Consider the following 12,748-nt stretch of genomic DNA (forward strand, 5'->3'; position numbering starts at 1 on the left):
ATGAGGTATGCCCCTCCCTCCCCTAGCAGTTTCCCTCAACTGCCAATCCCACCCCACCCCGACAGTTTCCCACTACTGCCAATCCCAAAAAAATCTGTTTAAAAAAATAGGATGACTTTTTATAAAGTCTAGAGTAAGGAAAGTCTTTCTAGGAATGACAAAATCTATAGGCTATAAAAAAAGAGGCAAAATCTATAGGCTATATAAAAAAAGAAATTGACAATACAAAAATTAAAGATTTCTATAAGGCAAAAAACAGTCATAAATAAAATTGTAAAATCAAATAGAAAATGAATAGACAGATAAAGAATCAGACAAATTGACTAATTCTTTAATAGACAAACAGCTCTTAGAAACTGGTAAGAAAAAGATGAGAAACTAAACAGGAAAATAAGCAAAGGACATGAATAGAGTTAATAATAAAAAGAAACACAAATGCCCAATAAACCTGAAAATTGTTCAATCTTACATATAATTACAACACAACAAATTAAAACAAATTTTTTCTACCTCCCAGACTGACTAAAAACATAAAAATGAGCTGGGCTCGGTGGCTCAGCCTGTAATCCCATGCCTTTGGGAGGCTGAGGTGAGTGAATTGCCTGAGCCCACGGGTTCGAGACCCGCCAGGGCAGGCGAGACCTCATCTCTACAATAAATCAAAAAATCAGCCAGGCATGGTAGCGCATGCCTGTAATTCTGGCTACTCAGAAGGCTGAGGCGGAAGGATCACTGGAGCCCAGCAGGCGAGGCTGTGGGGACCGGGAGCGGCCACTGCACTCCAGTCTGGGTGACCAAGTGAGACTCCAACTCAAAACAAAACAAAACAAAACAAAAAAAACAAAACATAAAAATGTGCTAATACTCAGTACTTGCAAAGATGAGGAGAGTTAATCTGATATACGATTTGTAAATATAAATTGGCACAGTTTTTGGGAGGGCTATTTGGCAGTTCTTTTCAAAACTAAAAAATAAGTATGGCCTTTCAGCAATTCCCCTTCTGAGACATAACAATATATGTACAAGGATTATTATTGTACATTATTATTATTAAGTAAGCAAAACATTAAAAATCCCTAAATGATTACCAATAGGAAATAAAGATTCACTTATATGTCAAGAATATAGTACAGCTATATGTACTGATATTTAAATATGTCCATAATATGTAGATTAGTGACATGTAGTTGTGACTATGTATTATGTAGTTTTGAAATAATACACACTGAATAATCATAGCATACAAACATATGTCTAAGATATGTTGCTAAGTTCAAAGCATGTTGCACAGCAATATTTATTTTGCAGACCAATGTATTCAAATAATTCCATTTAGGTAAAATAAATGTGTGAACACAGAAAACTTTCCCCAAAATTCATTAGAACTGCTGTAGTTGCTTCTGAGGAAAGTAACTCAAGGATTAAGGAGAAGCTTTGCTCTTCACCCTTTTACATTGTGTGAACTTTTTTCAATAGTACTTTCTTACTTACAAAGAAGTAATTAAAACACAAACATGAAAATAAAAAAGAACTTTAGCCATAAAACAATTATGCAGCAAAAAGGTAGAAGACTAATGAATTAATATAATTAGAATAAATATAATTTCCATTTCTTTAACAATTTTGATAAATTCAAATTTTTGCAAATGTAATAAGTGAGTGGCATGCTAATAAATCAATGGATAAAAATGTGTACTCTTCATTTAGCAAAATAACAAACAGAGGCAGTGGGAAATAAGCATGTATTGTGTATCACTCGATAGTAATCCACAACTAGACTTAAGGTTTGGTTTACTTTAATTTTGTGTGAAGCAATTCATATCATCCCTATATGTTTCTATGGAAGCAACTGTGACCAAAGAAAATCACCACCTCATTGTTGAATCTCCTTAAACAGGAAGAGAGTAAGGTCTTTTGGGGTGACGAAAGCTACAAATAGCCTTAGTAATTAGTAAACCTAACAATAAAAATTCTGGACAGTATGTATAGAGAAAACACATACATATCTGTCATAAAATTAAAGGCTTTCCTTAGTTTTGAAAGTATCACTTAGGTAGCCAGACACAGTGGCTCATGCCTGTAATCCCAGCACTTTGGGAGGCTGCGGTGAGAGGATTGCTTGAGCCCAGGAATTCAAGACCAGCCTAGGTAATATGGTGAGACCTCATCTCTACAATAAATTTTTTAAAAATTAGCCAGGAGTAGTGGTGCGTGGCTGTAATTCCAGCTACCTGGAAGGAGAGACAGAAGGTTTGCCTGAGCCCAGCAGGTCAAGGTTGCAGTGGCTGTTGAGCGTGCCAATGCACTCCAGCCTGGGCGATAAAGTAAGACTCCAACTCAAAAACAGAAAAAAAGTATCACCTAAGCTACAACTGTTCTGCTTTTAAAAACCCTATCTGTTACAAATTTTATTTACTGCTTTTAAGATAATTTTTCTCTCATTTCTATTCATTCTTCTAGAAAAAGAATAAAGAGGTTTCTATTTACATTTTAAAAAGATATTTGAAACACTTCTCATTTTGCCTAAGCAATCACCAATATCACTTTTTTCTCATTCTGTATCAGGAATATGAAAGTTTTAATGTAGATGCAGTGCCTCTTATGTAGTACATTTGGTAACCACAATAAGAGTCACTGTTCAACTTGCTGAGTTTTGTCTTCTGGTACAAGAGAAGACTCCTGAAGAATACATATTGGAATGCAGCAAATACTCCAACAATAATAAGAGGAGATGCTCATCAATAGGATAATGGGATGTTGTTATAATTTAGTAATGCTGTGAAAAAGGAAAATCCAGCTTCTAAGTTTTTGAGAGAAAGGCACCATTTTTTTCTCACTGAGAAAAGATATAGAATGATGTAAATCAATAACACTGTACTCACTGTTTTTTCTAAAGTAAGAAAAAACAACACCAATCAGCTTTTAAAGACTGATACAAAAAATCTAGGTGACATTTTACGATTGGTTCCGAAGCACATAGGTTTATTTAAATCTATTTTCTACCTTAAGAGTCATCAGTAGAAAATAGACTGATCTCAAGTTTAAAAATAATTTTCATTTAATGTCATATCTTTCTTTTCAGAGTCAGGCGATCCTCCTGCCTCAGCTTCTTGAGTAGCTAGGACTACAGGTGCACGCCACCACACTCAGTGATCTTACCTTTTAAAATATTCTATGTATTTTCATGCAGTAAGATATTATGCAATTAAGAAGCAGTGGAACTTTAATTTATGTACCTTTCTGGGCTTCTAGAAAAGTAGTTGAATCCAATACTTAATCTGGTTGGGGAAAAGGGTTGGGAACCAAGGTCAAGTAATACTTCCAACCTCCCTCATAGGAATTGTGGCAGGAACACTAAACAAAGCACTCTCTAAGCAGGAAATCAAACAGGCATCTTTCACAAGAAAAAAGAGAAGCTAACATTTATTTAGTGTCTTTTATTTATTCGTTTCTTCATTAACAAAAAATTGTCAACTGAAGATTCAGTAATGAATAAGACTAAAAAGGTCTTTACGCCCAAGAAGCTTTCCTTCTAGAGGGAGAAACACACAATAAACAGAAAAACAAGTGAGTAAGATAATTGCATACAATCATGAGTAAACTAGATTTCTAGTCTATTTCAAAGTCATGTAGAGTTGTCTCTTAAAAGTGTTATATTTTACATTTAGGTCTGTGATCTACTTCAAATTAATTTTTATATAAGGTGTGAAGTATAGGTCAAGGTTCTTTTAAACATTTTTTCTTTTTCTTTCTTTTTTTTTTTTTGTGTTGTTGTTTTGTTTTGTTTTTTGTTGTGCTTACAGATATCCAGTTGTTTCAGTATCCTTGTTGACAAGACCTAAACTTTACTGCAATATGCATAAGTGTGAGTTTTCTTTTTCTCTTCTCTTTGTCACCCATGAGATGATTGTGTAAGTTCATATTTTGGAGGCACATCCCTTCTGTAAATACCGAGCAATAAAAGATAAAATACTCATGTGAAAACTGAAAAGGTACAGTCATGCTCAAAAACAAGGTTATAACATTTTCACAATGACAGCATGAACAGAAACACATAATGGTAAGGAAGGGTTGAAGTTATGAACCTTTGGAGTTCTGGGTACAAAAAATGGCAAAGAAAATCAGGAGCTGAACTCCTGAGAGCAGTGGTGTCCATCCAAGGCAGGCATGCTGAATATGGGCTTCCTGCTTCAAATTATGCTCAGGCATTGGGAGCCTTGCTTATAAAGGAAGTTGATGGAAGGCTGAGGTGGAAGGATTGCAGGAGCTCAGCAGGTCGAGGCTGCAGTAGCTGGGAGCGTGCCACTGCCCTCCAGCCTGGGTGACAGAGTGAGACTCCAACTCAAAATAAATAAATAAATAAAGGAAGGAAGGAAGTTGAAATACCCTGTCATCAATCACAGCCTGGGGTTATGGCTTCTAAAAGTATTACACTTAGGTAGGTGGGAGGACATCAACTTCTCCAACAAGTGAGTCACAGCATCCCTTGGTCTAGGCACCATATCAGCAATATCTGTGATACTATCACAAGAAAGTAGCCCCAAGCTGCCAGGCTAAGATCTGAACATGGATGAGTAGTCCCAGGTATGAGGAGAAGGCAAATGAAAACTGATAAGCAGGGAAGGGTAAGGACACACACACACACACACACACACACACACACACACACACACACACACACACACGGTGGGTGGGGGAGAGAAATATTTTTTTAAAACACCAAAAACATTTGAACTACTCAAGAGGAGCATACATTCAATTTTGTAAAACACAGAGAGAAAACTGAATCCACTCCAGACAAAATGAAAATAATAAAGAAATCTAAAAAGTATTTAAAACTAAGTACATTTCAAGTCCTTAAAAAGATAATGGAAAGAATAAAATTAATTTAAAAAATAAGAAAACAGACCAGGCTTGGTGGCTCAGCCTGTAATCCCAGCACTTTGGGAGGCCGAGGTAAATGGATTGCCTGAGCCCAAGGGTTTGAGACCTGCCTGGGCAACTTGATGAGACCTCATCACTACAATAAATCAAAAATTAGCCAGGCGTGGTAGTGCGCACCTGTAATTCCAGCTACTTGGAAGCCTGAGGCAGAAGCATCACCAGGGCCCAGCAGGTCGAGGCTACGGTGGCCGGGAGTGGCCACTGCACTCCAGTCTGAGTGACAGAGTGAGACTTCAACTCAAAAAAAAAAAACAGGCTGGGCTTGGTGGCTCATGTCTATAACCCCAGCACTTTGGCAGGCCTAGGCAGAAGAACTGCTTGAACCCAGGCTGCGGTGAGGTGATCATGCCACTGCACTCCAACCTGGACAACAGAGTGAGACCCCCAACTAAAAGAAAATAATAACAATAAAATAAGCTTAATAAACATACTGAAATAAATAAGAAGCACATATAGGCAACATGAATCAGAAAGATGACATGATATGAAGAATGAAACAGAAATATTAAATATAGAAATAGAATAGTTGACATAGAGAACATAGATGCAATAAATAATGGCTATAGCTGAGAACAAACTACTAAATTGGAAAAGCAGATTGAGTAACTCTTACAGAAACAGGAGAAAACAATTATGAAATAGAAACTATAAATAAAAGTTAAGAGATATGAAATAGAAAATGAGTTACTAATATTCATATAATAAGTGTCTAAGAAAGATACAAAATGAAAATAAATAGTAGAAAATATTTGAGGAAAACCAGAAATAAATCAGAGATAACTTTCTCAGAATTAGGAGGGTTACCTATAATCCTAGCACTTTAGGAAGCTGAGGAGGGAGGATAAGCTCAGGAGTTCAAGAACAGCCTAGGCAACATAGCGAGACCTTATCTCTACAGAAAAAATTAGTCGAGCATGGTGGCATGCATTTGTAGTCCCAGCTACTCAGGAGGCTGAGGTTGAAGGATCACCTAAGCCCAGGAGGTTGGGGCTGCAGTGAGCAGTGATTGTGCCACTACACTCCAGCCTAGGTGACAGAGTGAGACTCCAACTCCAAAAAACAACAACGAAAACAATAAAAAATTTTCCCAAAATTAAATAGAGATGAAAATATCTCCTACTGAAAAGTCTAATGGATGACAAAGAGAAGAGAAAAAGGAAACTCACACTTAACACATATTGCAGTAAAATTTAAGTCTTTTCAACATGTGATATTGAAACAACTGGATATCCACAAGCAAAAAAAAAAAAGAAAAAATGTTTACAAGAACCTTGACCTATACTTCATACCTTATACAAAAATTAATTCGAAACAGATCACACACCTAAATGTAAAATATAACACTTTTAAGAGACAAACCTACATGACCTTGGGTTATGTAAACAGTGCTTAGATATGACATCAAAAGCATGATCCATTAAAGGAAAAAAAACTGATAAATTCGACTTCATCAAAATTTAAACTTTTGCTCTGTGAAAGACATGGCTAAAAAGAAAAGATAAGTCACAAACTGGAAAAATATATATGCTGGTCACATATCTGATAAAGGACTTGTATCCAAAATATATAAAGAACTCCAAACACAATAAAAGTATAAAAAACAATTCAATTAGACAATGGGCAAAAGACTTGAACAACATATTTCACCAGAGAAGTTATAATGCCATAAATAAGCATGTGAAAAGATGCTCAATATCATTAGCCATCTGGGTAATGCAAATTAAAACCACAATGAGTTATTACTATAAACCTATTAGAACAGCTAAAATAAAAATAGTGGTAAAACCAAAAGTTAATGAAGATGCAGAGAAACTGGATCTCTCATAGATAGCTGGTGGGAAAATAAAAAGGTACAGTCACTCTGGAAAACAGTGAGTGTCTTATAAAACTTAGCAGGCACTTACCAACAACCCAGAAGTCACATTCTTGGACTTTTATCCCAGAGATATGAAAATCTCACACACAAAAATCTGCATTCAAATATTTATAGAAGGTTTATTCATAAATAATCGAAAATGGAAACACCCATATATTCTTCAATGAGTGAATGATTGAACAAACTCTAGTACATCCTTACAACAGAATGCTTCTCAGCAATAAAAAGAAATGAATTACTGACACATACAACAACCTAAGTATACCTCAAGAGCATTACACTGAGTGAAAATGATTCCATCTTAAAAGGTTACATATAGTCTGGTTCCATTTATATAACATTCTAAAAATAACAACAACAACAAAAAAACACAATAAAAATGAAGAAAAGATTAGTTGTTGCCAGGGAAGGGAGTTAGGGGTTGAGTAAGTAGCATGAAGGACTTTTATGGGGATGGAACAGTTTATATATCTTGATTGTGGTACTGATTTCACATATCTACACATGGAATAAAACTGCACAGAACCACATACACAAGCACACAAATACAAGTTAAAAAATTGAATACTGAATTGAAAAACTGAACACTAAACAAAATCTGTAGTCTAATTAGCAATAACAAGCAATGTCCATTTCCTGGCTTTGAGACTGCACTATAGCTATTTAAGATGTCAACAACAGAAAAACTGAGAGAAGGGTACATGGGACTCTAAGTACTATTTTTGCAACTTCCTGTGAATCTACAATTTTTTTTAAGTGAGTAGAAAAAAAAGACTACTCAGTAAATTAAATATTGCCTATCCATAGGGGTACAAATAAAATAAGAGGTCTATCTTACACTATATAGTAAAGTTCTAAAGAACTATAAGTACCTCAACACTTAGAAGAAGTAAGAGATTTTTATTATATGAGGATAAAAAAGAATTTAAGATTTTTTAAAAGCACAAATCATAAAAGAAAACTTTATTCAAATTTAATACTCTGTATAACAAAAGACACCAAAAACAAAATTAAAAGACAAGCAGTTTCTTTTAGAACACATAGCTGCAAAAGGCAAAACAAGAACACAAAAATAAAACTAAAACCAGATTGTCCCCTAGAGCCTCCTGAAAGGAACACAGGCACTGCAGAATCCTTGATTTTAGCCCCCATGACACCTGGGTCAGACTTCTAACCCACAGAACTATTAACATAATAAATATATGTTATTTTAAGGCACAAATTTTGTGGTAATTTGTTTCAGCAGCAATAGAAAACTATGACAATGACTTGCCTCTGTCGATTTCCATGCGTGCATTTCCAGTGGAAGTGCTTCCTGGGACAGCACAGTTCCTGTGGGCAACTGAATGTCTTGGCACTGCTCTTGTTTCAGTCCCGCCTTGGAAGTGTTTTCTGTCAACAACATAAAGCTAAGATTTTACTTTGGCAAAAACAGTAATGTTTTTATATTAGTTCACAATTTTCAAATTAATCATTTCTGAGGATTCATTTTGCCTGCTAAATATATATCATCTGCCAGTGGTAACATATGAGTATTGATCATTTTAATATACCATTTTATAATAACAGACAAGTTCAGATTGATTTTGAAAATACAACTTAAAGTCTAGCCCTTTCCCACATCAACGACTCTGTAATAGTTTTATTATTTGAAACATTTTTTAAAAATAAAGAATAGAATATAGAATTTGAAAATCTGAAAACTATTTAAATGAAATTTTAGAAAAGCAAAAACAACTATAATTATTCTATTTAATATTTGAAAGAACTTTATTACTACAGTCTGAATTCTGTGTATTTCTAAGAGAAACTAATCAGAAATGTATAGATTATTTGATAAAAGAACTTAACACAATTTTTAACTTTTAACACAATTTTATGTTTAATTTGAACATAAAGGAAATATGCCAATGAAAATAAACTGATATTTCTGCTTATTTATTTTTGCTAAATTTAATGTTTTTACAGTCTTACTATAATTTCCTTCCTATGTTAATTACTATCATCCATCTTAATATGGCACATCTTTCCAAGGCATAAGAACCTCTAAGGTACCTGCATGCTGCCTACGTATGTAGTAAATCCTCACTTGTACCCCACAATTCTATAATAAATATATAAATTACAAAATAAGTAAATAAAAATAAAAAGTGATCAGAAGTTATAAAAAAAAAGAACCTCTAAGGCATCAAACAATAGTTAATGCCTAGTATAGCAGAAGCTTCCTTTAATCAAGTCATGAAAAACTCAAGGTAGGGCCTCAAGGTTTGTCCTGTCTCACACATATTTCTTTTATTGGCAAAGCATGGCTTAAGTAACAAAACATTTTGGTCCATATTGGGACGTTTGGTATTCAGATATTTTACAGTATGGGGCAGCAGGACAGTTGGCAAGTTTCATTTAATATCCTTTTGCTTTTCATCTTACAACTATTGTCAAAGAATTCATCATTTTTTTTAATATTTTTTTTTTATTTTAAAATTGTGGGGTACAGTTAAGGGTTAGGTATACAAATATTCATTGTGCAGGTATCCTTATCGATGAGGTGTGCCCCCCCTTCCCCATATAGATATTGACTACCATTAATTCCACCTCCCTGCCCCTCCCTGCCCCCCATAGTTTCCTGCCACTATCAGTTCTTCTCTTATAGTATTACGGTAGTTGTTCAAGGTTCACTTATGAGTGAGAACATGTGATACTCAGATCTTTGTTTCTGTAAGAGATCACTCAGTATTATAAACTCTAATTCCATTCAGGTCGCTGCAAAATTCATTATTTTGTTCTTTTTTATGGCTGTGTAATATTCCATTATGTATATGTACCACATTTTTTTAATCCAGTCCTCTTTTGATGGACAGTATGGTTGGTTCCATGATCTTGCTATTGTGAACAATGCTGTGATAAACATATGTATGCAGGAATCTTTTTTATAGAGTGATTTGAGTTCTTCAGGGTATATTCCCAGTAGGGGGATTGTGGGGTCATATGGAAGGCCGATTTTTAGAGCTTTTAGGAATCACCACACTGATTTCCACAGAAGCTGTACTAGTTTACACTCCCACCAACAGTGTAGAAGTGCTCCCTTTTCGCCACATCCTCTCCAGCATCTGTTATTTTTTGAGTTATTGGCCATTCTGACTGGAGTTAGGTGGTATCTCAGTATAGTTTTAATTTGTACCTCCTTGATGACTAGTGAGGTTGAACATTTCTTCATGTATCTGTTGGCCACTCGTATGTCTTCTTTGAGAAGTGTCTGTTCGTATCTTTTGCCCATTTTTTATTGAAGTTGTTTGTTTTTTTCTTTTCAGCACGTTTGAGTTCCTTGTTGATCCTTGATGTTAGGCCTTTGTCAGACATGGAGTTGGCAAATACTTTTTCCCAGTCTGTGGGCTGTTTCCCTGCTCTCTTGATGGTTTCTTTGGCTTTGCAGAAGCTTGTCAGTTTAATGAGGCCCCACTTGTCTATCTTATCTCTTATGGCCTGTGCATTTGGGTTTTGCTCAGGAATTGGATAACAGTTTCAACTTCCATAAGGGTGGGTCCTGCATTTTCTAAAGTTCTTATGGCTTGGCATCTTCCTAACCAGAGACATGAAAGACCTTTAAGATGAAAACTACAAAACACAGCTCAAAGAAATCAAAGATGACACAAACAAGTAGAAAAATATCCCATGCTCATGGATTGGAAGAATCAACATTGTTAAGATGTCCATCTTATCTAAGGCAATCTACGATTTAATGCAATACCCATCAAATTACCAGCAACATTCCTCTCAGATCTAGAAAAAACAGTACAGGAATTCATATGGAAACACAAACGACCAAGAATAGCCAGAACAATCCTCAGCCAAAAAAAAAAAAACCAAAGCAGGAGGTATCACACTACCAGACTTTAAACTTTATTATAAACCTACAATAATCAAAACAACCTGGTATTGGTACAAGAACCAGCATATAGACCAATGGAATAGAATTGAGATTCCAGAAGCAAAACCTCAATTTCTCAACCAATTCATCTTCGACAAAGCCTCCACCACCCAAGACTGGGGAGAGGAGAACCTATTCAGTAAATGGTGCTGGGAAAACTGGCTGACCATGTGCAGAAGATTCAAACAGAACCCCTCTCTATCTCCATATACAAAAATTAACTCAAAATGGATCAGAGACCTAAATGTAAAACCTCAAATCAGAATTCATCATTCCTAAGGACAGGTCTCCTGAGAGCAAAGCAAAGAAAAAGCATGGGAGGCAGCGTCGCCTTATGTCATCAGTACAACACTCTCATGACAAGAATCTAAGACTTCACTATCCATCTTAGAAAAAGAATGCAGGAGTATGAAGACAATCAAAGCTACATTTATTTATACATTTATTTAAATAAAGTAAAATATTTTCTGAAAAAAACCTTAAATCTAGTTATTTTGACAATGAGAGTTGGCTTTGCCAACTAGGTTATATGGTACATATTTTTCAAAAATTAAATAAACCAAACCTATGGCTCAGAAGAGCTGAAAATATATTTAAAACACATGATATAATAAAACTATTTTCTCAAAAAATTGTGCTGACAGGTATATTCCAATTAATATTTTGATTTTCCCATACTTTCTGGGTATATTGGGGTAAGATAAAATATAATAGATTTAATTAATAGTTCTTTGATAAATTTTAGGGTATTGTTTGCAGAACAATATTTTTGGGTATTGTTTGCAGAAATTGAGAAAATAAATTACTCCTAATGACTGCTAACAAATCTTTTCCTAAGTAGAATATATCCAATTCTTTGCTTTCAATAGCATTGAAGAAAGACCTAATTGAGCTAACAGCCAAGAAGAGATGAAAAATATTTTAATAATAAATCACTATATAACTTTTGGCAAACTACTTGGAAGGAATTCATAGAATTGATTGGCATTACCATAATAAAGTACCTTCTAGTCACACCTACAATTCAGGTGAACAAGTTTTCTCAGCATTTACATTTATAAAAATGTAAAACATAAACAGAACTTATGTTGAACCCTCATGTATCTAGCAGTAAGTAATACTGACATGTGGGTAAATGAGTAGTCCTGTATATTTCATAAAAGCATGTATTTTCAATAAAATTATATTCTTTGATAAGTATTCATAAAAATTTATAATGCATTTGTGTTTTTTATTGTGTACTAACAACAATTTTAATAAGTCAATGTTAGGAGAAATATTAAAATCTTTGCTCACAGAAAATGTTTTAAAATAATTTCAACTTGTATTCATATTGGATGTAGAGATTTTCAAGCATAAAAATACCTTATATTAGGCTAAAATTCTATGAGAGATATGAAATACAAACATGACTTCAAGAGGAAAAGAGAATAATGTAAAATTTCCAACAGTTAAAGATTTCATGTATTTTTTTTTCAAATGAATGACTACAGGTATCAAACACATGCAATTTAGATTCCTTAGATACATTTAAAATACTGATATGACTGTTTTGATTTTTTTCCTTTGGTATTTAATGTCAATACTTACAATGTGTCAATTATGTATACTTATAAAATTTCACATGTCAACTTAAAAATGTATGAGTAAGCACATAATTTTTCAAAATTATTTTAGGGGTTAGGCAAGAAAAATATCTTGAAAAACAATTATACAAGACATGGTCTTTACTTCCAAAAAGGTTATAGTCTGACTAGGTAGATAAGTCAAACATATAGGCTTATAGAGAACAATTACATGCAAAACTTTCCTGAATTAAATAACTTTAGGAATGGATAATCTAAGGGGGAAAAAAAACGCAATGAGAACTACAGTAACCAGAAAGAGCCTCAAACAGGAAGTAAAATTTGAGCAAAATTTTGAAGGATGGCTAGGATGTCAATAAATGTCGAAGAGAGAAATTATTCCCAGCAGAAGGAACTATGTGGGCAAAAGAAGCAAGT

The 12,748-nt window shown here is 34.3% G+C and overlaps 1 protein-coding gene across 1 annotated transcript in view; it reads right to left on the minus strand.

The window, feature by feature from the left end:
• The window catches only part of ENTHD1 (ENTH domain containing 1), a 127,700-nt gene that overhangs the window by 78,984 nt on the left and 35,968 nt on the right, over positions 1 to 12,748 (minus strand). The window contains exon 3 of the mRNA XM_008074124.1: positions 8,094 to 8,212. Coding sequence (XP_008072315.1) covers positions 8,094 to 8,212 — 119 coding nt within the window. The remainder of the gene's footprint in view (positions 1 to 8,093; positions 8,213 to 12,748) is intronic.

This window comes from Carlito syrichta, unplaced genomic scaffold (genome assembly GCF_000164805.1).
Source record: "Carlito syrichta isolate Samal-C Ts95f unplaced genomic scaffold, Tarsius_syrichta-2.0.1 Scaffold316302, whole genome shotgun sequence".
NCBI lineage: Eukaryota > Metazoa > Chordata > Mammalia > Primates > Tarsiidae > Carlito > Carlito syrichta.